At 48.4% G+C, this 25286-nt stretch overlaps 11 protein-coding genes and 1 non-coding gene across 12 annotated transcripts; 7 read left to right on the forward strand and 5 right to left on the reverse strand.

Annotated features, from left to right (window-relative positions):
• The first annotated feature begins 774 nt into the window (after positions 1 to 774).
• On the forward strand, positions 775 to 874 carry J7337_002228. Its single transcript has one exon. It is a non-coding gene; the product is annotated as a tRNA-Leu (tRNA).
• An 880-nt stretch (positions 875 to 1754) lies between these two features.
• On the forward strand, positions 1755 to 2111 carry J7337_002229 (uncharacterized protein; the record flags this gene model as incomplete). The annotated part of the gene is made up of 2 exons (XM_044819961.1): positions 1755 to 1917; positions 1969 to 2111. The coding sequence occupies 2 exons, from the start codon at positions 1755 to 1757 to the stop codon at positions 2109 to 2111; spliced, it is 306 nt and encodes a 101-aa protein (XP_044684261.1).
• Positions 2112 to 3012: 901 nt separating this feature from the next.
• J7337_002230 (uncharacterized protein) lies at positions 3013 to 4940 on the forward strand (the record flags this gene model as incomplete). Its single annotated transcript, XM_044819962.1, has 3 exons — positions 3013 to 3182; positions 3245 to 4708; positions 4760 to 4940. 3 exons carry the CDS (start codon positions 3013 to 3015, stop codon positions 4938 to 4940), a joined length of 1815 nt encoding a protein of 604 aa, XP_044684262.1.
• A 526-nt stretch (positions 4941 to 5466) lies between these two features.
• Positions 5467 to 6419, forward strand: CRP15 (40S ribosomal protein S7; the record flags this gene model as incomplete). Its single annotated transcript, XM_044819963.1, has 3 exons — positions 5467 to 5628; positions 5916 to 5998; positions 6053 to 6419. The coding sequence occupies 3 exons, from the start codon at positions 5467 to 5469 to the stop codon at positions 6417 to 6419; spliced, it is 612 nt and encodes a 203-aa protein (XP_044684263.1).
• Positions 6420 to 6674: 255 nt separating this feature from the next.
• Positions 6675 to 8381, reverse strand: J7337_002232 (uncharacterized protein; the record flags this gene model as incomplete). The annotated part of the gene is made up of 2 exons (XM_044819964.1): positions 6675 to 8046; positions 8098 to 8381. 2 exons carry the CDS (start codon positions 8379 to 8381, stop codon positions 6675 to 6677), a joined length of 1656 nt encoding a protein of 551 aa, XP_044684264.1.
• A 1066-nt stretch (positions 8382 to 9447) lies between these two features.
• Positions 9448 to 11295, reverse strand: J7337_002233 (uncharacterized protein; the record flags this gene model as incomplete). Its single annotated transcript, XM_044819965.1, has 3 exons — positions 9448 to 10317; positions 10560 to 10795; positions 10848 to 11295. 3 exons carry the CDS (start codon positions 11293 to 11295, stop codon positions 9448 to 9450), a joined length of 1554 nt encoding a protein of 517 aa, XP_044684265.1.
• Positions 11296 to 12381: 1086 nt separating this feature from the next.
• J7337_002234 (uncharacterized protein) lies at positions 12382 to 13080 on the reverse strand (the record flags this gene model as incomplete). Its single annotated transcript, XM_044819966.1, has 1 exon — positions 12382 to 13080. The coding sequence occupies one exon, from the start codon at positions 13078 to 13080 to the stop codon at positions 12382 to 12384; it is 699 nt and encodes a 232-aa protein (XP_044684266.1).
• Positions 13081 to 14615: 1535 nt separating this feature from the next.
• Positions 14616 to 16513, reverse strand: J7337_002235 (uncharacterized protein; the record flags this gene model as incomplete). Its single annotated transcript, XM_044819967.1, has 7 exons — positions 14616 to 14781; positions 14831 to 15102; positions 15154 to 15501; positions 15555 to 15761; positions 15816 to 16074; positions 16129 to 16189; positions 16249 to 16513. The coding sequence occupies 7 exons, from the start codon at positions 16511 to 16513 to the stop codon at positions 14616 to 14618; spliced, it is 1578 nt and encodes a 525-aa protein (XP_044684267.1).
• Positions 16514 to 17121: 608 nt separating this feature from the next.
• Positions 17122 to 17802, forward strand: J7337_002236 (uncharacterized protein; the record flags this gene model as incomplete). The annotated part of the gene is made up of 2 exons (XM_044819968.1): positions 17122 to 17243; positions 17316 to 17802. 2 exons carry the CDS (start codon positions 17122 to 17124, stop codon positions 17800 to 17802), a joined length of 609 nt encoding a protein of 202 aa, XP_044684268.1.
• Positions 17803 to 19060: 1258 nt separating this feature from the next.
• Positions 19061 to 20818, forward strand: J7337_002237 (uncharacterized protein; the record flags this gene model as incomplete). Its single annotated transcript, XM_044819969.1, has 1 exon — positions 19061 to 20818. The coding sequence occupies one exon, from the start codon at positions 19061 to 19063 to the stop codon at positions 20816 to 20818; it is 1758 nt and encodes a 585-aa protein (XP_044684269.1).
• A 322-nt stretch (positions 20819 to 21140) lies between these two features.
• Positions 21141 to 21860, forward strand: J7337_002238 (uncharacterized protein; the record flags this gene model as incomplete). The annotated part of the gene is made up of 1 exon (XM_044819970.1): positions 21141 to 21860. One exon carries the CDS (start codon positions 21141 to 21143, stop codon positions 21858 to 21860), a length of 720 nt encoding a protein of 239 aa, XP_044684270.1.
• Positions 21861 to 22777: 917 nt separating this feature from the next.
• J7337_002239 (uncharacterized protein) lies at positions 22778 to 24477 on the reverse strand (the record flags this gene model as incomplete). The annotated part of the gene is made up of 7 exons (XM_044819971.1): positions 22778 to 22940; positions 22996 to 23273; positions 23322 to 23684; positions 23745 to 23945; positions 24012 to 24249; positions 24329 to 24389; positions 24441 to 24477. 7 exons carry the CDS (start codon positions 24475 to 24477, stop codon positions 22778 to 22780), a joined length of 1341 nt encoding a protein of 446 aa, XP_044684271.1.
• Positions 24478 to 25286: the final 809 nt, after the last annotated feature.

The following is a 25286-nucleotide window of genomic DNA, read 5'->3' on the forward strand; positions in this document are numbered from 1 at the left end:
ACAGTCGATCATTGACGTGTCATGATTGAGGATCGTCATATCCTAGCTCACTGATGGCCAGGCTCGGAACTTTTTCTTCCACTCGAATGCATGTGTTTCGCACAGATCGCAGGGCATGCCCATGCAAGACCATCTATAGAAGCCCATACAGGCCCTACCAGCTTCCATAGATGCCCTCAGCCACAGGCTCCCTACCTACCTACCTGCCTTGTCCTTCTAGGCGCGCGCTGCAATCTTGTTTCAGAGAGCATCGCGACATTCTACGGCGGTGTGGCGAAATTCGGAAACAAAGCAAAACATCCTGCCTCGCTGGTGTTTCTGGCTCGGCCCAACGGGCACAAATATGCAGCTAGAAGGTTTTGCAAGGAAGATGATATCTGGTTCTCGCCATAGTGGCAGATGGATGAGGAATCAAGATCAGGATCTTTTGCATCGTAGACTGAGCTGGGCGCAATCTTGAGGTCGGGTTTGTCCCGACTCTTGCGCGATGTAGATGCTTCAGTGGTGAACACGTGAATTATGCATGAATTGATGGTGATGATGCGCATCACCACCATTAACGGAGGACTCAGCATGGGGGCTTCAGATTGGAATGTGACACAGTCAGATAACCCATGCCTCACTGCAACCTTTCTATCAAGTATCAACGATGACCGATCTGACATGCATTTTGACGCGATCACGACCCTTCTGATATACTTCGCGAAGCTCAAATATGCCTGCATAATGAGTGTATAATCTGGTATTAGCGTTTGACGCTTCATCAACAGCCTCGGTGAGATGGCCGAGTTGGTTATGGCGCCAGGTTAAGGTTAACCTTAACACCAATTTCCTGGTGGAGCAATCCTCCTGGGTTCGAGTCCCAGTCTCATCAAATTGTTTCTTTTTGCATTTTCTATCACCTGGTTATCATCAACTATGATCTAGTGTTTTTTTTTTTTTTTTGTTTTTATGACGCTCTCGACTTCTCCCTGAATAGTTCAATTTCAGCTCACGGTTCCTGAGTGTCAAGCTGCTATCGACCTTAGCTAGCTCCCTAACATCGTCACAACAAACATGACTTCATCTATGATCTAATCATATCCCTAATTCACGGACAGAAACATCAGTTTCCGTCTTTAATTTGCTTCTTTCGCCAATCTCCCTTCAAACTCCACCACGGATCATCTATCCCTTAAAGCACTGACCTCGATTTAAAGGCTAGCAATACCTCAGCATCATCGATCGTTGATGCAACTCTCCCGTTGTCTCATTAACGAAACTCGAGATCGAACTCCACTACAGTTCAGATAAACCACTTAACGCGTCAAGATCATGTAAATCGCGAATCGGTCGTGGTTAGTTGCTTGCCACTTGCATCACAATCGCCCAGCCACGCGACAGCTGATCTGGAGATTAGCCTCTCGGATCGAGGTTTTCAATTAAGAGATCAGGGGTACTAGGATCTGGCTCTTAAGTGCTTGCAGCAAGGCTAGTAGCGAGCCGTGCTGTTGGTCCTGAGGAGATGATTCATTGAAGTGGTTATCCGTCAATGTCGTCATGGATAGATGCTTTTGTTTGCGGGCCATGACGGAATAGTCGTTTATGGTGAGAACGGATGTTTCAGTTAAGGAGAAGAAACGAAATGTATAAGAAGAGTTGTCTTCTCGAGTCAGAGGAAGAGAGCATTCTCACAATCACACAGTATTCACTCTCATCTCCAACTCACCACTTACACCACAACCACTTTTCACACTCCACCAACAATATTCATCATGTCTTCCGACGGTTTTCAAGATGCTCCCTCCGCTGAGTTCCAGGACGACTCTTACGTCTCTCGCCCTGGTGAGAAGGAACAGCCCATCCCAGTTCAGTCCGACTCCGATCGAGTTGAGGATCCCATTGACGGAGAGCAGGCCGACACTGACGCCCAGCTTGGTATGTTCAACCCATTTCCTCTAGTATAGAATCTCCCTAATACGATTACAGAGCGCGATGATAAGGATGCTATCGACGAAAGTAACATTATCGAGGAGCGTACCCGAGGTGCTGCCCAGCCCAGCGGTACTTACCAGGAGCCCGGTGATGAGGAGGGTCTCCCTTCTGACACTGGTCGAAGCTCCAACTATTAAACGAGTTATGAGAGCGTGAAGGCGATTTTTGGATAGCGAATGGATTTGTACAATAGAAGTCTCAAATGAAATAAACTTTGACCAGTTGTAATGATCAAATTCGTGGATGAATTAACTACCGATGGATCCCTCAAGAATCGATAGGTCCTCCACTTGGGTCAAGAGTGTTTCATTTACATGCATTGTTCGACAACCACTCACTCCTGTGCTTATGTAATAATCATTAATGATGGCCTGGCTTTAGTGAAGAACTGAGCAGTAAACTAACAATTTTACCTGACGGCAGTGACAGCATCGAATTCTAAAGTCAAGAGTGTTATTTTGCTTTGTCAAACAAGGTTGTTGATTGATGTGTTGTTTCAGAGGCATGTAACGCGAGACTGCTATTCAAGCTACATCTGTTACAGCCTTTCTCTATTTACATCACGATTCTGGGCCTCGCCCTACCTTAGGTAAATATGATCTAAATTCTTCCAAGAGACTGTCTCTGTAGAAATTGAGTACAATAGATTCACCATTCTCGAGATGAAAGTCAGGCTAGGGCAAGCTTAAAATCAAGACTGGGGGTTTTTCATATAGTATCGACATCTATCCTAATAAAGTGAAGGATTATAATCCACAGCAGTTGCAAGCAACACAATCCAAGAAAGATATGAGTATTCACAATAACTTGAACGTAAAGATGGAACATTCATACTTCGACCGCACTTACACGAAATATCGAGATCCAGGGTAGCCCCCACACATGTAGCTCCCCCCGCCGGGACCGCAACGGGAAGCCCCACTCACCCGCATCGAAAATCTCGTCGTCAACCAAACCAAAAAAAGTGACCCGCGCGATAGCTACAACTTTTCTCTCTCGTCAGCTCGACCTTTCGTATTTGTCGCAACAGATGCAAACATGGCGGCAGATAACGAAGCTCCTGCCGCGAGCAGCGCCAATGAGTCTCGTCCCTCGGGCGACAACAACAAAGCCTCTAACAACAATGGCTCTGAGAATCGTCGCAACCCGCGCCATGACCACAGAAAGCCAGGCAAAGGACGATCAGAGAAGGGTCGCGGAGAATGGGGGTAAGTCATAACCTCAATTGGCGAAATGAGTACAGTCGCCAACGGCGCTAACCAGATACTAGTCGTGAGAAGGGCGACAAGCGCAAGAAGAATGATGAATTTAAGGAGTTTAAGCGTCGCAAACTGAACAAGAAGGGCGATTCGGCTGATGGCGAGTCGAGCAACAATCCCTTCTCCAAGGATGAGATTGCTGCCGAGGAGCGACGACCCAAGCGAAAGGTTGCTGTCATGATTGGATATGCGGGCACTGGTTACAAGGGCATGCAGGTCAATGGCAACGAGAAGACCATTGAGGCCGATCTATTCAAGGCGTTTGTCGCCGCAAGCGCTATTTCCAAGGCCAACGCCGACGATCCCAAGAAGTCAAGCCTTGTTCGATGCGCTCGAACCGATAAGGGTGTGCATGCGGCCGGCAACGTCATCAGTTTGAAGCTTATCATTGAGGATGAGGATATTGTGGACAAGATCAACGCCGAGCTACCAGAGCAGATTCGAATCTGGGGTATTCAGCGAACGAACAACGCCTTCAGCTGTTACCAGACCTGCGACTCAAGATGGTACGAGTATCTTATGCCTAGCTACTGTCTTTTACCTCCCCACCCCGAGTCTTTCTTGGGTCAAAAACTGGTTGAGTTGGCCAAGGAGCATGGTGTTGAGGATCAACTGGCTGCTCGAATGGAGGATGTCAAGGATTTTTGGACCGAAGTGGAAGAGAAGGAGATCAAGCCCATCTTGGCCCGGTTAGACCCCGAGACCAAGGCTGCTGTGTTGGAGAGAGTCCACGTTATGGATGATGAAGAGGTTGCTGCACGCAAGGAGGCTGCGAAAGAGACTGAGGAGAGCGCGCCAGCGGAGGAGAAGCCTGCTACTGAGACCCCCGCTGGTGAGGCTGCTGAACAAACCACAGAGCCCGAGGCTCAACAGTCGGGCCTTGTTCTGGAGAGCCATAAGCCTAAGAACCGCGAGCTTGGCCCCGTTGATTTCGCCCTTCGAGACATCAAAGCAGCTTATGTTGCCGCTAAGCGACGATACCGTGTCAGCACCGAGCGTCTGAACCGTCTTCAGGAAGCCCTCAACAAGTACAACGGTACAAAGAACTTTCACAACTACACTGTTCAGAAGTCGTTCTTCGACCCCTCGGCGAAGCGACACATCAAGTCATTCGTTGTCAACCCCAAGCCCATCATCATTAACGACACAGAATGGCTGTCTCTCAAGGTCCACGGACAGAGTTTCATGATGCACCAGATCCGAAAGATGGTTGGTCTAGCCAGTTTGATCGTCCGCTGTGGCACTCCCATGGAACGTATCAACGAGAGCTACCAGAACCAAAAGATGGCTATCCCCAAGGCCCCCGGTCTCGGACTCTTGCTTGAGCGACCCGTCTTCCACAACTACAACCGAAAGGCCACCGAGTCACTCGGAAAGGAAGCGATCGACTTTGACAAGTACGAAGAGAAGATCCAAGCCTTCAAGGACAAACAGATCTACACTCGTATTTTCAGCGTGGAGGAGAAGGACAACTCGTAAGTACTGATGTATGCAACAAGTCGGGCAGGGCTAACAAGACACGGCAGGTTTCACATGTTTTTCAACCAAATTGATCAGTTCAAGACAAATCACTTCCTGTGGCTCACAGCTGGCGGTATGAAGGCTGCCGAGATCGCAAGGGACACGACAGGTGAAAAGGTGCAGCAGGACGTTGATAAGCAGCTCGGTGATGAGGATGAGGAGGACCCCGAGGGCGGTGAGGGTTAGAATGTGTAACAGTAAAAAGTAGATAGAGGATCAGGTTGTTTGATACGAAATGTTGTAAATGATGCATTGTTTCATCATCGGACGTCTCGGGGCTGTTTTCCACCATTGAAGTGGTTGAGCTGCAGTAGTTACACGGCTTCGTGTCTTAGATTCAAGCAGAGTTGATTTGAAATCATGCATATTCATAAGTGGATGCTTCTGAAGTGCTGTGTAACTCTTGACTTGATTGCTTTCTTTTCATTGCATCAAACCACGAAACACGGGATGCTGTGTAAGTCAAGTTGATTTCCCTTCTGGGCGATTGGTGACCAGACCCACTGACTTCAAGGTGAGTCTCGGTATACCCACCTGAAGCCTCAGGCATCCAATCCTCACCGACGCACGGACCGCCCACAATCGAGCGAGGGTTGAAAACCCCAATTTAGCGACTTTTTCGAAATTGGCTACTATCAAAAATTCCCAACGACCCGCGAAACACCATCAACTTCGTCGTCGTCAATCCCACGTAGTCGAACCAGCCGTCAAAATGAGCGCCCAGGCCCTTAACAAGATCGCTCCCAACAGCCCCTCGAGGCAGAACCCCTCCGAGCTTGAGACCAGCATCGCTCAGGCTCTCTTCGACCTCGAGTCCAACACCTCCGACCTCAAGGTTGCCCTGCGACCTCTGCAGATCGTCTCTGCCCGTGAGGTGAGAATACCATGAAAAGAATTCCGAACTTGTGTACTCGTTTCGAGAAATCCTGTTCCCACATGAGAGAAATTGCACTGTTCCTAGCATTGGCCTCTCTCCGTCTCCCGACCGCGCACTTTTTCCCGTCGATATTCGAGAGATAATTGACTTGATGCTGCGCTTAACACATGTCGTCGGGGCGGAGGATGTGCCAGCCGGAGTATCATTGACTTCTGTGGAACAGGACGGGAAGCGGTCCAAGGTTTCGTCCTGGAGCTCGCATGCTGACTTGGGATCTTGACTAGATCGAGGTTGGCCACGGCAAGAAGGCTATTGTCATCTTTGTCCCCGTCCCTTCCCTGCAGGGCTTCCACCGCGTCCAGCAGCGGTAAGATAACCCCCCATTCTTGATCTCTCTCAACTCAATACTCATACTCCTCAGTCTCACCCGTGAGCTCGAGAAGAAGTTCTCCGACCGCCATGTCCTGATCCTCGCTTCTCGCCGCATCTTGCCCCGCCCCAAGCGATCCGCCCGCTCCCGCAACACCCAGAAGCAGAAGCGCCCCCGTTCGCGAACCCTCACTGCCGTCCACGACGCCATCCTCGAGGATCTCACCTACCCCGTCGAGATCGTCGGCAAGCGTGTCCGCACCAAGGAGGACGGCTCCAAGACCCTCAAGGTCATCCTCGACGAGAAGGAGCGTGGTGGTGTTGACTACCGCCTCGACACCTACTCTGAGGTCTACCGCCGTTTGACAGGCCGCAACGTCCACTTCGAGTTCCCTCAGAGCGGTCCCGCCGACTACTAAGTCTGTGTTGTCTTTCGAGATGAAATAGAAGAAATGACTATTTTTCCCTGATTCGGGCTGGGAGTGTTTTTTCACAAATGGTTGGTTGTTCAAAAAAGGGGCTTGGCGTCTTAAAGAAAGTAGCTTGATAAATGGTACAAGCAAGCTGCGTATGATTTGACAAGACAACTTAAACACTTCTTCCCGTCCATGTCTTCACTTCGTCCAATTACTGGGTATCTAGATCTATGTCTCATGTGCATGCCTTTTCTATGTTCAATCGTGACTGATGCGGCCAACTCCAAGCACACACCAATAAGCCAGCTCCCTCCTCTCCTGAGCATCCTTTTCCTTTGCGGATACTGCACCGACGTCTTGTTGGGAATCAGGCTCCCACTCCATTCTCACAAACATGGGTATTTCTAGAATATCCTCATCCTCCTTCAGTGGACTCTTGTCCTTCTGACCGTCAAGTCGTAGTGAAGCGGGAACCACTTCCAAGATGATGCTGACCCAGTTGCGCCCGCGCTCCCAAATCTTACCGGCTTCAGGCTGACCACTGCTCTCTTCACCTTTTCGCTTCTTGTCTCTGTCATCGTCCTTCAGAGCATCGTCCCACATATCTGTGTTTGCATCAATATCAAATTGAGGACACAGAATAGTTACTTTGCTGGAGAATCTGCCAGGCGTACTATTCGGCGTAGCAAGTGTGACCTTGATTCCATCGAACAAAGGGTTCTTGAAGGTTATAATGTAATGATGCGGGGTGAGGGGCTTGAGCGGTCGCTCTTCTAGAATTTGAGGACGCTGCGTCGTAGGGACTATTCCAACGGTGGGGTTGAGAGGCTTGATGGTGATCGTAGGGATATACGCCTTTGCGACAAGCCTGATTTTGAAGCGTGTCGACGTGACCTTGTTTTCTGGCTTGGAAATAATATGCCGGCACACAGAGCAACGCTTAGACCGCTTCGTTCTGAGAAGATGCGGTATGGGCCGTAGACCATCTTGGAATCTCTGAGCCTCTGCTTGTTCTAGGTTTTGCTGTTTGGTAGCCGTAGCATCCCACCCTTCTTGGTGCAGTTTCTTGATCTGAGCTGATTCATCCAAATCAGCCAACTTGAGACCTTCTTCTGCCGAGAGAGCTTCACGCATCACATCCGAAGGACCATTGCGCTTGCGGGCATGTCCGTGACCAGTGTACATAGCCATGATACGAGACAACGACGCTGCAGGTGATCCATAGCCAGTAGTGTCGTTAAGCGGAGATATACCGCTGGCGGCAGCATTTGTGTCTGCAAGCTGCGACTGGTAGAATGACTTCAAATTGGCATATTGAAGGTCTGTATCGACATCGCTATCGGCAAGAGGTGGCTCATCTGGGTTCTCCTTGCGACGCTCCTTGAGTTCCTTCGCTGTGAGCTTGAGATCTCCTCCATTATTGATCTTTAAGAGCTGCGAGTGAATGCCGTTGGGTTTGTCAAACTTGATGCCAATCTCGGTGGAGGACCAGTTGCAGTACTGGCAATACAGTGCATATTGAGGTCCTGGGATGTCGGCGCCAGGGTGTGACTGGTCTCTCTCCACGGGTGTTTCCATAACCTGGACAGGGCCAATACACACGGGACATTGGAAACAGCTTCGGGTACATCTAGGAGGCGCAAGTCAGGCTTGGTCTGGACCACCTCTTTGTGTTATTTACCTATTCCCGTCGCTGCGCAAGTTACTGCTGGGGACCTCAAACAGACAGTTTGGGCAGTAATATGTGACAACCTCCTCGTTCACACATCGCGGACATCGTATTTGCTGGCAGTCTTCGCAGTAAAGGAGGTACTCGAGAGGGTAGAGGCTGTAGTTTGAGCGAGGATCGCGGGGGTCAAAGGTACGTTCGTCGGAGGATTGTGATTGACGCGCTTGGGGGAGATCGGGGGGAGAGTTGTCGGAACACGGACATTGAATGTACGTGTAAGGTATCACGAGCGCCATGACAGTGGAAGGTCGTGGAGTTTGGCAGACTCGGGTTGAAGTTGGGAAGGGAGCTGTCTTGAAACTGGGGGTCTTTGTTCTCGGTGTGAGGTGAGTAGAGAGCTATGGTCACTTCGGTGAGGGGCCAATCAGGGGTTTTACAAATTCATTCAGCTAAATGAGTGAACTTGTAGTAAGAATATAATAATTATGCACTTCTATTTGAGCTTGACAAACTGATTTATTTAATAAGACTGTAAAAAGCAAGTGAAAAGCGTTGTCTGTCTTCAACACTCTCACGCTCAGTCTCAGCCAGGCCGCACCGGGAATATTGGAGAGCTGAGTCGGTTTAATTAACGCTCATGAATACCAGCTGTTTTAACTCGGGATCATGCGTATACTCTCCTAAACTTATACTGACTGACATACAAGAGCTATTTAGCAGGGCTTATCGATATGAACGTCATGACCCCTGGAGTTGTGCGTCTTCCTCTATGCAGCCCCGGAACACGGTACAGCAACCAAGGGCTCAGGCACCTTCTACCCATGCGACATCCCCCCCATGTAAGAAGGAATGCGGCGATTCAACCTTTGACAACGAAACAAGTGACGCATCTCCTTTAGTTAATGGTTGCCAAACCATTATCAAGAATATTGAGGGAGATGCTGGCACCTGGTGGAAACATCTCGTTGTTTGGAAGCCGCATCGTGAAATTTTGACCTTGGGTACCTGTGCATTCGGAATTGAGGCTACCGCGGTCACTGTGAACGCCGATCTCAACTTCGGTGGACAGGATGTCATCGGAATGATCAACACTGTCGTCGAGAAATATATACGGCCAAGGCGGGAAGATCGGTGCTAATGGTGACTTGAGCTGTAATGGCACTGTCAAGAACCAGCCAGTTCGGTGGGGGATCTATCATACTTGAACAGGCTCCCTGTACTATGCTGCGCCTCTAAATAAATATAGTTAACTTGAACTAGAATGAGAGCGGACTTGGGACTATTTGGAGAATTTAGTCATCTTTTTATTCTTTCTTTCACCAAGAACTAAAGATACTGCCATCCTATCCGCTTTCCAGCTGGTCAGTCTTCTTCCTCCTTGAAAAAGGCAACTCTGACTCCATTCTTTGGCGTGAGAACAATATTCGCTGACAGGATACCCATCTCATCCGGTTCCATGCGTCGCTCAACTCGCGCAAATTGTTGAAAGATGCGCACAAGCGTATAACCCATCTCTGTGAGAGCAAACTGCTGCCCAAGGCAGATTCTAGGACCACCATTGAAAGGAATGTAGGTCCAAGGACGAGGTGACCATTCTTTGTTGTTGACGCCGCTGGCCTTCGTCTCCGATGCGTCCGCGCCCTTCTCAGAAGTGTGTAATACTGAAGGGTGCAACCAACGCTCTGGATCAAAAGTATTGGGATCCGGAAACTTGTCTCCATTGTTATATGTGGCTGGATAGAGGTCGTTTCTCCTCATCATCACAAGTGGCGTATATGCAATGATTGTATCCTTCTTCACTGAGATGAATTGATTGCCATCTGACCCTCCACCACGAGGCAGCGATGTGTCGTCCAGGGCGATTCGCATGTTGAAAGGAATGGCTGGGTACATGCGAAGGGTCTCATTGAGGATAGCCTGAAGATATTTCATTGCTTTCAACTCTGCAAACGACGGATTCTGGCCAGGCTTGACATGTTGAGCAATTTCCTGGCGAAGGCGACGAACCATGTCCGGATGGCCTGAAAGCTCATGTAGCACCCATGAAAGAGTGGCTGCCGTTGTATCTCGACCAGCGAGAAGTACAGCTACAAGTTGATCCCGTATCTGTTTAGCATCTCGTGTGTATAAAGCCAGAGCACTGAGGAACGTGTAGCCGCGATCAGATTTCGTGAGCTTTTCTAGCTCGTCGCGCTCGAGGGACAATGTTTCAGAGATAAAAACTTCCATGAACTTGTTAATAGTGTTGAGGCTGGAATGATATGACTTCAACGATACGAACGATTGGAGAGGTCTGATATACTCATGGTTAAATGATATTCAACGAAGGGGAATGGGTCGAGGAAAGGTAACTTGCCCAGAAACGGTGATGAGACGCTGCACCCTTTGTATCTCTGCGAAAGCTACCGCAAACTTTATTCAAAGAAATCTCGCATCAGCAGAGGTTCGAGACTCATCAGTGCACATTCACGTACTTGTTCTCTGGGGTTATCCAAGCTGTTTATAGCTTGCCCAAACAGAAAGTCCGTGGCTACGTCGAGGGTAAAGCGGAAGAAAAGATCTTTCACATCCACGCCAATAGGTTGACCCTCGGGACCTTGGAGCATTCTAGTCAATTTAACTGTGTGCTTCTCAAAGACAGCCAAGTCTTCAATGCGCTGACGCAGAAACAAGGGTTTGATCAACCCTCGAGCATCTTGCCAAAGTCGGCCTGTACAGTTAGGTCAGCAGCCGTCGTTGTCGCAATAGACGCAGTGACCTACCATCAGTCGCAAAGATGGAATCTCCTAGGAATTCCTTCCAGTCGTGATAAAACTTTGGTCCTTTACCATAGTCAGAGAATTTGGTGGCCAGGACAGCTTTGATATTCTCATGATCTGCGGTGAAGATAACACGGTCACCACCAAGAACAACCTCAGCAGTATATGGCGCCGTTCCTCGCCCGTAACGACGGAAGATCATTGACCATAACTTAAGGTCTTGGTTCGTTGAGTTGTAGTATGAGGACCAGACGATAAAGTCGATTCCGAAGGGTAGATACGTGGGAATACGTGGCGCAACAGAAATTGGTGGAGGCACCAGAAGTCGATTGAGGATGCGACGAGTAAAGTAAATAACAATGATATACAGAGCCAGACGATAGGGATGGTGGATCGCGGCATGAAGCATGTAAATAGAAGAGTCAACAAGTGATATAACTGTGTCTGACATGGTGAGTTTTGGGCAGAGTGGATGGGAATAGGTGGCTGTTACTGTAATAAGAGTGATTGGTACTTGAGAAGAACAGAAGCAGGGGAAAAGGGAAAGGAAGTAAGCCGACTTATGTAGGAATATGAGCAAGGAGCAGTAAGCTCTCACGTGAAGCACTACTTTATGGCTTTGCCAGCCAAGCATACGAAGCCCAGTCACTTTATCGATCTTATTGGGCTTAATTGAGGATATTCAGTGTTGACAATTACGGAACTCGTGGATATTAACGCCTTCCAGGATTCTGATCTGTGAAAACCGTGTGTAGGCAAAGTCATGTGAGTACAGAGCTATGTAGAACCATCTTCTATCTAATTCAGGACTTAGAGGCATGTCTAAGCAGGTGTATGTTTCCAGTTTCCCCATACTTTCACACTCTAGCTGAGCTATTCAACCCAAGTTGGTTCACCTGGTTGACCACAGTGGCCATTGTCTTATCCGACAACACATTGGGTCCTACTTTGTGAATCAAATCCCCTACAAAAGGGAATGCCATATCTGGGATACTGGTCATCCCCATCTTCAAATATGCATTAGCACCCCAATGACAAGTGAACCAGAACCACAAAATGACCCAGGTATAACCCACAAGTCGTTTCCACAACTTGTCAACCTTCTTGGTACCGCCGAGTCTACCGTAGATATTGATAACGATATCTTCAAAGTGAATAGCCATAGCGTTGCCAACAAAACAGGTAAAAACAGATAAGAAACGATCGTTGAAGCTATGGAAGCGATTGGCAGGCATCGTATAAGTCATTAGACCGTGTGTGATGCCGCTGATAGCGAATGACACATAGAGCTTGAAATAAGAGTTGAAATTGGTTCCAGGTCTCAGGTTTAGGAACCTAGCAAGAAAGTCGCTGTACCCGGCGAAGATCTTGAGAAAAGACCGTTAGTGCGGTTCGCTCATTGCCGGCGCAGGAAACTTACCTTTCTGATAAACTGATGCCAAAAGGAGCCCCAGAACTTGCGCACGCTTGTGGCTTTGCTGATGTCTCCAAACGCCGGAGGCCAGTCCTGCATTGGCTATTAGCATATTTATCACTCTCAACGGCAATCATCAGGAGAACTCGCCTTTGGCTCACAGATGCCCAATAACACAGAGACAATTGAGGCAAAACAATAGTGCATTTGAATGGGGAAGTACAATTTGGCTCCAGCGCAAAAGGCATTAAGAAAAGAACCTGACCATGTGCGGGCTCTGAGATCCATGAAGGCCATGTTAATTCCTTCATAGTGGTGATATGTGTCAAAATACGTGTAGAGCAAGTCAGAAAGGATGTAGCTCTTGGCCCATTTCTGAAACTGATATGCCAAGAAAGGCCATTTGCTCTCAGGTGCTTTCATCGAGGGAACACCCTTAACTTGGAAATTCCAGCCAATGCCTCGCTGGGTCGCGAGTAGCGACAGGGCCCAACGGAATTTTGCGAAACCAAAGGACATGGCCATAGCCTCTTGACGAGGCTTACCATTACGCCAATAGTCTTTTTCTGGGACTCCAAAGAGAAGTTTCTCCAAGGTCCCGAGAGCAACAGTCCAGTGAGCACCAGCAAGTGCGCGCCCTGCGGCTGTATTGGCAAAGTGTGTAGTGTATGTGGCACCCAGGAGGCCAGCAATGATAGGGACAAAAATGTGTTTCCGCAGTTTGAACGGTGGTAAAGTCAATGCCAGAAGTTGACTCAGGGGTAGTAAGAGATGAGGGAGAAAAGTCCCGTTGATGGGATTGATGATATCTTTGCTATCCATGGCGAATTTTAAAAGCCAGATAAACAAGTTGAAGGATAGTGATGTGTCTTCGTGTGGGTATAGATAAGGCAGATAGAAGTTGAGCCACTAAGTTATATAGTATAGCTCGAGTCTTTATCTTTGTGCTTGCTCTTGGGAAAGGTGAAGGGAAAAGGAATCCTATAAGGTGCGGAGAGGATAGATGTAGAGCCCAAACTTGATTTGGGCGCTTCAACAAACCTGAGAGAGCGGGGGAATCTCTAGACCCCGTAAACTCGAAGATTGTTGAGTTACTGGCCACACCAAGCAACCATCACCGGACCCCTTCAGCAGGATCAACGCGCCTACTTGCCGGTGAGGAGACGGACGTCCGACGCCCGCGAAACAGCAGATCATCACACTTCAAGTTGAGGGAGATGTTCGAGGCTTTGGAATCTTACAGAAGTTCCACTAGGTGCTGACGTGTTCCGCTGCAACTATACGAGTATCGGTGTATGCCGTGTCTGATATGAGGACGGCAGTCTTGATTGTAAGCGAGTTGCCATATCTCTATGGATAGTAAAAGAAGGCGACTGATCAACCCGGATAAGTTACCGGCAGCCGTTGTAAGCAGGCAGCTCGACACTAGTTATCTCATGAATCCAATCCAAGGAGTGTCTGTACGACAGATACTGCGCCCCGTTTACCCCATGGGGTTCTTGACTGCCTACAGCCAGGAAGGCAGGTCGTTATCAGTCTATCCAGACATGTCTCAGCCAGTGAAAGGATGAGAATAGTTTGCACTAAGCTCGGGCGGCAACACTAGTTCCTCCAACCATGGTCGACATGGGGGTGAATCGGTGATAAGCTAGGACCGCATCTTGTGCGCGAATTTCGCAAAGTACCGCCCTTCACTCTAACCTTTTGTTGCTTTAGTTGACATCGGACATGGTCCATGATCCTACGGAAGGACATTTTCGGCTTACACTTTGCATGATGGTTGCATCCACCTCGGAATTAAGGGATGGACTAGGGGCTAGGTGCATAGATCGATGGAGGCTCTGCAACTGGTGGGGTTGGGGGGTAGCTTTAGCTGGCCAGTCAGAGGACCATTTTAATAACGTCACAGTTGCAGGAACTTTTCAATAAACATTGTTTTGATACGTCACCAGAAGGAGGAATACGCTCGAGTCGGGCTGACGTGAGAAACGCCATCGTCCTGCCGGTTTGTTTTCCGAACCTCAACAGACCGCAACGCTCACGCATTCATGCTAGACAGACACATTTTCTAGAAACCCATGTCATTCTTCTTGTAGAGGGATAGTCATACCGTCTGAGTCTATCTGCTAATCACGAAATATTCTCTCGCTACTGTGGCCACGCACAAGACAAATAAAAGCAAACAAAATTTTAGAGATGGTCATATAGTTAGCTCATGATTGGCTCCTGGATCGAACTTCTATTTGACATGGTAATTGAGCCTGAATATCCATCAAATACATTGTAACGGCTTGATGAGCTACCGGCATAATATTTCACATAAGCCAATGTTGCTGATGCCACGGACAGGCATTTATTCATACAGTTCGTGCCTTCAACTTAGCCGTGACTCTCAAGTTGCTCGTAGGCCGCGCAATAGCACGATCGGTCATTACCATGGCCTCATCACTACCAGGACATAGCTCAATATCATAGGTCGTGAAAATGTTGGCAAGGATTAGATGCATCTCCGTGAACGCAAGGCTAAATATATCAGCTTCTATGTCATCAGGCCTCGGATGGTGATACTTACTTTTTCCCGATGCAGTCCCGAGTACCCTTGGAAAATGAGACAAGCCAGTGATCTAATCCTCCGTCCTCGAGCCAACGCTCAGGCTTGAACTCCTGGGGAGAATCAAATAGATCTGGATCCATGTGAATCATGAGGTGACTCATTCCGACGACTGAACCAGCAGGAATGGTCTTGCCAGCAGAAGGCACAGTTAAACCACCGCGAGGGACAACCCGGGTCAATCGACCGGGAATGCCATGAGAAAAGCGAAGCGTCTCTTTGATGAAGCCCACCTACATATAAATTAGTCTGCTATGAAATTGTTAAAGGGCAATCAAACTCACAAAGTATGGCTGCGCTTCGATCTGCTGAATTGGCATGCGCCCATTCTCATCCAATTTGATGCTATTCAACTCGGCCATGATGCGAGACTGTACATGTGGATATTTGTGAAAGTAATAAGTGGCATATGTGATTGTAGTGGCAGTCGTCTCGAGGCCGGCAATCAGTAGTGAGACGCCTTCATCAGTTAGTTCCTTGAGACCAAATTTCGACTTGATGCCTCTTTCTTTCTCGCTCTTTTGATTTGCATCAAGGAGACGGTCAAATATTGTCTCATCTTTTGCTGACTTCGGCTCACGGCCCTCCATGTGGTAGTCCGTTATGGCCTGAGATGCTTCTGCTTCAGTGAACTATGAGTTTGGATTAGTATGGGTACTGCCACCCACTCGAGCTAGTTACTCACGTCAATTATTCCCACCCAAGACTCGTTCATCATCCTAACAAGCCATTGAGGCATATTCATCATCAAGTTACGAATGGCGCCAAAATGAATGGAAATCCAGACTCCCTTGGTGAAGCCACGGATCTCCTCGATTTTATCCGTAGCAAAGTCTGGCATCTCAATCAAATTGAGACACTTTCCAAAAATGACTCTTGAGATGATATCTCCCTAAGAAACTGTAAGTGTGGTTGAAGGAAAAGCAAGAATTGGACCGGTCCTTACAGCATAGCAGTAGTAAGCCTCCTGAATTGGGATGACTTTTCCTTGGTTCACAAACTCGGTGATCTTTTCAAATACTCTGCCAAGTTCCTCGTACATGAGATCTTCCAACATGTTAATACGGCGCTTGGAGAAAGATGGGTTGAGCATCTCGCGCCTCTGGCGGTGAACAATGGGGTCCAGCAGCACGTTAATAGCAGTTGGCACGCCAAATGAGTAGGCAAAGGGGTCCTTTGTAAACTTTGTCTTCTGGCCGTAGATTCTACGCCGCGAGGTTAACAGAAAAGTCAGATATGTGTGAACCTCTGATACTTACTCATGAAAGACTTGAGGATCTTTGATGTGTACCTCGTTGGGGTTGATTCTCACGATAGGACCTATACTCCTGTTAGAATCGGTTTTGTGCGAGCCAAACTCTCAGAGGGCCCAATCTTACCATATTTTTCGTGAAGACCTGGAAGCCTCTCTAGCATCTTCCCTCCCCTGATGGCTTCAAAATACATCTGATATAGCCACGAGATACGGCAGAGAAAAGGCCCCGGAAAGGGAGCCAGAGGATGGAAGGTCAATCGGTAAATGACCAGGAATAACATGTACAGGAGTGAAAAGCCAGTGTAGGCAACAACCAAAGCCACCAAACGGCCTTGGAAAGTCTCGGGCAGAGGGCCCAAGACGTCAGTGATGGTGTTCAGGATAGCCATTGTTCTGTTGCTGGTGGACGATATCAAGTGGTATGTGCTAGGTAAGCTTTGGGATGGAGTTTGGGAAAGTAAGAAGCTTGGTATGATGAATACTGTCTCTTGGGACTGGGAAATGATTGACTACTATCCGTAACCTAGAATTAATTGATAGAAGTCGTCAAAGACCCATGCTGATACGTACTATCTGTTGACTAAGCGTGGTGAGGCGCGGACGGGACGGGAACTGTTAGATCGGCGTAAGCTTATCGCGGGGAAAATGGGGGTCACCTTGTGTCTGTCTCACTTGCATATACCTAGTGGTTACGACCAGGCACTAAGGAACGGGCCGGAAAGACCGGCTCTCTGATCGGATTTTATGTAACACCCCCTAACTAAGTTAATATGCGATATGTTGATATTTAGGTATGCATGAGACACTCCCACGCACATGCACCCATGCCACCGCGGTCGCTTAAATTTACCGCCTTAACTACCTACCTACTCCATACCCCGCCATCCTCAGTCGACGACTTTCACACTACCTCATCAACGTCACTCTCTCTTCATCCTTCAACAAAGTTCCTGCAAGTAAATCTCTCAAGTCCTTCCTTCGCCTCAGTATGCCGGCAATGTCTTCATTCGCTGCAAGTCCGACATTGTACCCCCCGCCTCTGATTGATGCTGCGGCCGCTCCCATTGAAAATCCCCTGCTGGTGAGGTGTGTCGAGGGAGATATCTTCACCAACTCTCAGTACGTGCTCAGCACATGCGCATGACAAAAAACACACCTACCCAGGTAGCTAACGCTGCAGCGCTTACTTAGCCCTCTATGGAAACCACCTCGAGGCCGGACTGTGTTTGGTGGAATCTTGATCGGTCAAGCCATTCAAGCGGCTCATCAAACTGTCGCCCCCGATTTCTTTGTCCACCACATGAATTGTTCCTTCCATGCACCCCCCGACGCTGAGAAGCCGATCTACATCCGCGTCTCACGGACTGCCGATGGCAGGTCATCTGCTTCGAGAGACGTCAAAATCACACAAAACGAGACCATCTTCTTCTCAGCTCAATGCACTTTCTCGCGAAGTGGGCGAGTAAATCCTGTCGTACACCAGTCTAGCCCATCCCCATCTCCTTTGGGGGCCATCCCTCTGGACCCCGAATTATCCCAGTCAGACAAGATGGCCTTTTCTCAAGAGATGGTAAGTTTGATCACCTCCTTGTTCCGACAGACCATGCTCAAACTCTATTCAGGCTCGGTCAGGGTTCCTTACTTTCAAAGGGCCAAGCACAAGTCGGCCAGATGTTGATCCATTCTTATGGCATGATGTAGCATCGATAGAGGATCCGGTATCCACTCCGTCTACAAACACAATCTACTCTTGGACGAGATCTTACGGAAACATGACCGACTCCCGAACAAGCCACTTGGCTGTCCTCGGCTGCCTAACAGATTCCTGGGCTCTCACCAGTCTTTCACTCATGAACCCCACCGCAGTGGGGGAGGATGGAAGGAATATCACCTCAGTAGCTACATTGAACCACACAATTTGGTTTCATGATCCTTGCATGCGTCTCGACGATTGGTTACTCCTCAAGAGAGGTAGTACATGGGCAGCAGAAGGAAGATGTTTGGTTGAGCAGCAGATCTGGGATAAGCACGGAAAGCTTGTGGCTACATGTGTTCAGGAGGGAGTTTTGAGGTTGAAACAGCCTGAAAGTGGGCGAGTTGGATCAACCAGCAGTAAAATCTAACATGTCGATTAATCGTCGATATCATTTTGGAGCCAACCTATCAGAATAGGCAATTAGCTCCTAGTCCTCATCTCAGACTGAGCCAAGAATTTAGTCAACGTCGGAGAAAAGGGAACTAGTCTACTAGTCTAGGTACCTATCAGACGAAACATTCGTTGCATTTCGAAAGGTGAATTGACCTGCCAGATATTTCTGCCAAGCGAATTGGTAATTCATTAGGTAGTCTGTCCTGGAACAAGTGACTATACGTTTTTCGTATCTGCATTGTCAGCACGGCGATTACTAAGTTGAGGAAGCGGATCGTATCGCATCTCCTGTTGTCAGACTGGCATTTCGATCAACGGCTTTGTTGCATAATCGTTGTCCCCCACGATACCCCATAAGCGAAAGTGTGCGATCTGCATGCAGCCAGGCTAGCCAGGGGGGTTGTTTCCGGTCTGACAGGGCTAGCAGGGATAATCTGGGGCGGTCCACAGAGGGTGTAAGCGAACCTAGCGTGCTGGGGTTGTTTGAGAACCACTATCTACCTCACGAGAACTTTACTCTGCTGGCGACTAAGAGAGACAGTGTTTGTGGGGTCTGTTACCGATGCATGAGATGAACGATAGTGAACTGCATGTCTGTTATTTCGGGTTTTGTGATGATATCTTGGCGTGAAGTGACGAAGCTAAATTGGAAAGTGAGGCAGGCATTTGTTGTGGTGAAATCTCCCCCCTTCTGTATCGTTCACTCAAGCATTGTCAAATTCCATTCCCTGTTCTTTGACGCAATCACACTCAAACTTTTGTTCTGTTCACAGAGAAGTAAAGCAACATGTGGTTCAAAACTACAGTGCTAGCTATTGGCATTGCATGGAGCCTGGCGGGAAGCAAGACAAGCTCCCGTCCAAGGGTCACCGTCAAGAACGGTACATACGAGGGCATCTACTCTCCTGAATACCACCAAGACTTCTTCCTTGGGCTTCCTTATGCCCAGCCTCCTGTTGGCGACCTCCGCTTCCGTGTCCCTAGGCCTCTGAACAGTTCTTTTCAGAGTGTCCATGACGCAAAGGCCTACCCGGCGGCATGTGTCGGCTATGGTGGCGATGCAATGTTTTACAATGAATTATCTGAAGACTGCCTGTATCTCAACGTCATCCGCCCAGCTGGCTACCAAGGTGAGAAACTCCCCGTGGCATTTTGGATGCACGGAGGCGGTTTCTTCCAAGGAGCTACGCAGGACAAGAGATACAATCTCAGTTTCATAGTCCAGCAATCGGTTGAGATTGGACAACCCATCATTGGCGTTTCAGTTCAGTACCGGCTCAGTGCTTGGGGTTTCCTCTTAGGCAAGGAGGTCCAAGCCAGCGGCCAGACAAATCTGGGACTACGCGACCAGCGGTTGGCGTTGCACTGGATTCAAGAGAATATTGCCTCGTTTGGAGGAGATCCACGAAAAGTCACTTTATGGGGTGAAAGTGCGGGCGCTTCGTCGGTAGGCAACCACATTCTTGCCTACAACGGACGCGATGATGGACTCTTCCGCGCTGGCATCATGCAAAGTGGTGGCCCGATATTTTACTACCCCATGACGGCGGTACAAAAGCATTTTGACTCGCTTGCCAAGTTGGCTGGCTGTGATGAAGACCCAGACAAGCTGCAATGTCTGCGTGCCTTGCCATTCTCACAGCTCAACGCTGCAGTCAATTCAAGCGAAGACCTCACTCAGAGGTGGCATCCAGTGGTGGACGGATCGTTTATCCCTGCCAGACCGACTGAGATGCTTGCGAATGGTTCATTCCTCAAAGTGCCTATCATTGTTGGAGCCAATTCAGATGAAGGATCCATCTTCAGCCCAAGGTTAATCGACACAGAAGAGGACTTTTACATGCACCTGATCCACAATACTTCCTTCTCTCATCGCACGGGGAAGCTTCTTGAGTCTCCTTTCTTCGCTGCCAAAGTCCCCATCGACTTTGCTAAGCAGGTCCTCGAGGTGTACCCAGATATTCCTGAACTTGGCATCCCTGGAGTCCCAACTTTGGCCTTCAATCAACGGCCTGAACCACGATTCGGGAATCAGTTTAGACGGTCGTCTGCATACTACGGCGATGCCATCTTCGTCGGCCCACGTCGTCGTACATGCGAGACCTGGGCCGAAGCTGGCTTACCCGCCTGGTGCTACCGCTTCAATGCGGTACCAGCCGGAGTGCCCCCCGAGATTGGCTCAACGCACTTCCAAGAGATTGCCTTCATCAAACAGAATCGTGTGGGCGGTGGCCAAGGCTACTACATGCCACCAGTTCCGCCTTTCAAAGGCAAACCAGACAGTTACACGCAGTTATCCAAGCTCATGGGCATGACTTGGATCAGTTTCGTGCGAGAGATGGATCCCAATCATTGGCGCAAAGTCAAAAAGTCTCGGGCTCTGGAGCTGCCAGATTCTCCAAGATGGCCAACCTATCAGAAGGGATCTTTGGAGATTGTATGGGATCCCCGTGTGGATGGTCTGGCTTATGTGGAAACGGACACTTATCGGGCGGCGGCGATCGATCTTATTAACAGAGCGGCCGCAACAGTATTCGACCGTTGATAGTAGCTTTCAGAAGTTTAGTAAGCATATTTGGCGTCATCCCATCAATTGGCGAAGAGAAGGGAGAAAGAGCATGCTTGCCTCGCAAACTGGTGAGAGGAAGATGCGGTGAGGTACCAACCAAAGCTTGTGCCCCATGTCATATGTCACTCCTGAGTTATAAATAGACACCCTGCTTCTGTAAATATTTCGCGAGCTGCAATGGAATTTCCAAAGATGGGATTATAAATGAGATAAAGTCCAGCATCTTTCTGTGCTCCAGTTCCCAAAGAAACAACCAGGCGCACTATCCAATAATCTTGTCTCAGTCTCAATTATAACCATGTCAACTGCTCGCCCTGCCTCCATTTCCTCAGCACAGCCTCTTCTTGCGCCCGACACCACAATGGGGGCCAAGTATTACAGTTCTCTTGCTCTGAACCTGTACGATCTATGGGTTCTCAAGTTAAGCAACTCCTTTGCGTGGGGTTGTCCTACATCCTCGGTTCTTCAACCATACTTTACAGGGAATCTTGGTCGAAAGCACATGGACGTGGGTGTTGGGACTGGCTATTTTCCTGCTACCGCCCTTGAGCAGTTAGGTCAGGAAGGATCACCACAGTCAATCACGCTCGTGGACCTCAATGAGAACAGTTTGGAGCTAGCCAAGAAGAGAATTGGCCGTCCAGGTATCACCCAAACCATTTTAGCTGATGCACTTCGGCCTCTGCCTGGCAATCTGCCCCGTTTTGACTCTATCTCCATATTCTATCTACTTCATTGCCTCCCAGGGCCTCCGCGGCACAAAGCAAGCATTTTCAAGAATCTCAAGGCCTATCTCAACGATGGTGGAGTTCTCTTTGGTGCGACTGTACTCGGGAAGGGAGTTGAGCATAATCTATTTGGGGAACTGATTATGGCTGTATACAATTGGACTGGCATTTTTGACAATCGTCTTGACAGCCAGGAAGCATTTGTTGGGGTCTTGAAAGAGAACTTTGCCCGGGTGGAATCGGAAGTTGTCGGCCGAGTTCTGCTTTTCAGAGCGTGGCAACCTCTCTAAGCATTCGTTGTATTATTCGCTGACTGTTTCGTTTGTTGTTATTCCTTAGTCAACAATTGATAACAAACGTCACTCATGACTGTTGTTTCTGCACTCACCTCATTTTCTTACGTGCTCGTGCATAACTTACTCGGCAGGATTCCATCCGAGACAACATCCTAATTGTCGATGCATCAATTTCAAGTGTATTGTGAGGTCCAGGCTGGTGATGAAGTCCGACTGTACTTGGGGTTAGACCACCTGCAGCCACCGAAAACTAGGTCACCAAAGTGCATTGGCTAGATTGGTCCTGATGATCCCCCACCACACCCACAACCAGTCAGTCATGTATGTAAGAATCGCGGCTTGTCCCTCAGGTTCCGCGGGATGCCTAGTCTAGCCCCCCTCGCTTCGGGCCGGTCGGCTTACGGGTTTGTAATGCTTTTGCCCGACTGGAGTAAGCTGCAGGGCATGGTATACATTTCAGGACCAATCATGGCAATAACCTCATCCTGCAGGAATTCCTCACGAAGCTGTTGACTTGTCTGTTCTTATGTCCGTCCCAATCGCGAGCAAGCATTACTAAGTAAGAATTTAGTGAGACTAAGGGCCTGGCCGGCAAGGACGGCAGACATACAACTCTACTTGCTATCATTAGGGGATGAGAGGGAAGAACAGAATTGAAATGTAAGCAGAAGCTATTGCAAGAGACTTTGGGGTTCTTCTGGTTCCGAGAACAAGGCACCTGAAGACAAAAGCTAGTGTCACCACTCAATCTTAGTGCAACTCTCTTTATCTTATTGTGTAACTACGCAAAGTAATTTCAAGAGCCACCTTAGTTAAAGATAGTATCGGGTAAGTATGTATACCAGACTAATCCCAAGCCCCTCATTGGCTTTCCACTAATTTATCTCGGATAAATCAGATGCGGTCAAATCTTACTTCACAGACTTGAGCTTAGCCATGACCCGAAGATTTCCACGGTTCCTGACAATGGCACGGTCCAGCCAAATCATGTCTTCATGGGTTCCTGGGATAAGACTCAAGTCAAACCGGGTAAAGACATTGGCAAGCATCAAGTGCATCTCCGTATATGCCAGGCTATAGTTGAAGAACAACGATTAGCAGATGAAAGATAGAGTTGGACTGCACTCACTTCATTCCCAGACAATTTCGAGACCCCTTGGAGAAAGTCAGCAACCAATGATCAAGCTGCTTGCCCTCTTCACCAATCCACCGCTCTGGTCTGAACTCATTGGGAGCCTCAAAGATTTCAGGATCATTGTGAATCATCATGTGGCTCATTCCAACCACATATCCCTCAGGAATGTAGTCGTTGATTGAGGGGATATAGAGACCACCGCTAGGGACCACTCTGGTAAGTCTTCCAGGCACTCCATGGGCAAATCGCAAAGTTTCCTTCACAAACCCAGTCTATGAAGTGATTAGCAAGTAAGAGACAGCGTTGAAATATCAACTTACAAAATAGGGGAGAGACTCAATCTGCTGAATGGGCAATCTACCAGACTCAGTCCTTTGAACTGTAGCCAATTCTGCCATTATCTTGGCCTGAACTTCAGGAAAAGTCATGAAGTAGTAGGTGCCATAGGCGAGCATGGTTGCAGTTGTCTCAGTGCCCGCCATGAGGAGGCCGACACTTTCATCTGCAATTTGCTGAGCAGCCATTTTTGGAGCTTGTTTGCGGCGAGACATGTCCGCCTCATTCTCTTTGCTATTGTTACCAGCTAGCAGGCGGTCAAAGATGGTCTCCTCGCCGAGCTCTTTTGGCTTTCCGTCAGAATGCTCATGCCTCCTCACTGCATCTTGGGCAAGGCCCTCGCAGAACTATGATCGGTCAGTACGATGCAGCTTTCTTCTAATGAACCATATTCTACTTGCCCACACAATCATCTGATAGCCTTCATTGGCAAAGGCAGCGACTCTTCGAGGCAACGCTGAAACGATTTTGTGGATGAAACCGAAGTGAATCAGAATCCAAATACTATTGGTAAAGGAGCGTAGCTGCTCTACACGCTCCCGTGAAAAGTTAGGTTGACTGATCAGGTCAATGCTTTTTCCAAACGTAAAGTGAGAGATAACATCAGCCTAGGAATTGTTAGCGAGACTCCCATGACAAGCAACATATATCGGATAAGGGTCATGGATACTTACGGTAAAACAATAGTAAGCATCTTGAATGGGTAAAGGTTCCTTTCTCTCGATATAAGGCATCGCATGGGACATAACCTTTTCAAGTTCCTCATACATCAGATCCTCAAGAAGCAGAATTCTACGCTTGGAAAAGGATGGGTTGAGAGTTTCACGTCTCTTCTTGTGCTCGGAAATATCAAACAGCATGCTAATTGCATTGGGAACTCCAAGGGTGTAGGCAATTGGATCCTTGGTGAATCTGGTATTTTGTTTGTATATCCTACCAACGTCAGACCAAACGTCTAAGAGGACTTGAAGTCCCAATGACTGGCACTTACTGATGGAAGACAGAGGCATCCTTGATGTGGACTTCGCCTGGGTTGATACGAACGACAGGTCCTAATTCTTAGCTCTATTCGTGCTTCTCAATCGAGACAAATAGGTACTCACCATATTTCTGATGCAAAGCAGGCAACCGCTCCAACATTCTACCACTCAAAAAGGCCTCATAGTACGTTTGATATAACCAACTGGTTCGACAGAGAAAAGGGCCGGGATATTTAGCCAATGGGTGGAAGGTGATTCGATAGATGACAACACCTGTCCAGTAAGTGAGATAGCAAGTGACATAGACCAGAAAAAAGAGAATAAGGCGATCTTTGGTTGTCTCTGGAGAGAGATCGTGGATACGGCCAAGAATTGACATGGCGCTGGAGTATGTGTGTTTGTCTTGAAGATGGAATGATGTTAGCGCTTGGAGAATCGCAGAGTTCAAGCACGAGAGGAAGTAAGTTTTCTGTATTCAAGAAGGGGAACAGGAACTATCTGTCGACAGACGAACTGAACGAACTGATAATGATACCACGCCACCACGATTGACATTGAACAATACTTGAAACTTTCTCCATCCGCTCGTAAGCACTATTCTGAAATAAACTAGCGGTGTGATCAGGAAGCATATCTTGGGAAGCGATAGGCTCGTTTCTCAAAGGATCGAAGTGCATTGACGAGAGGCAACATTTGGTGTTGAGGTCGGAGGGGACGATACCCCTGGAGCGGAGAGAACTATCCCAGATAGGCCCCATTCCACGAAGGGGTGGGTATATCAAGACATGTTGACGCCACGGGATGATGGCATAATACCGTTTAAAGCGTTATCTATAAGCGAGAAGGATTGATCTGCAACGGGGTTGACGAAACACCCCAGGCAGACTGCATGTTCGCACTGCCACCTCCAAACTACACTTTTGAGTTTCCTCCGTATACTACTCCACAAATCCTTCAGATAGACACTGA

Source organism: Fusarium musae, chromosome 2, assembly GCF_019915245.1.
Source record: "Fusarium musae strain F31 chromosome 2, whole genome shotgun sequence".
NCBI lineage: Eukaryota > Fungi > Ascomycota > Sordariomycetes > Hypocreales > Nectriaceae > Fusarium > Fusarium musae.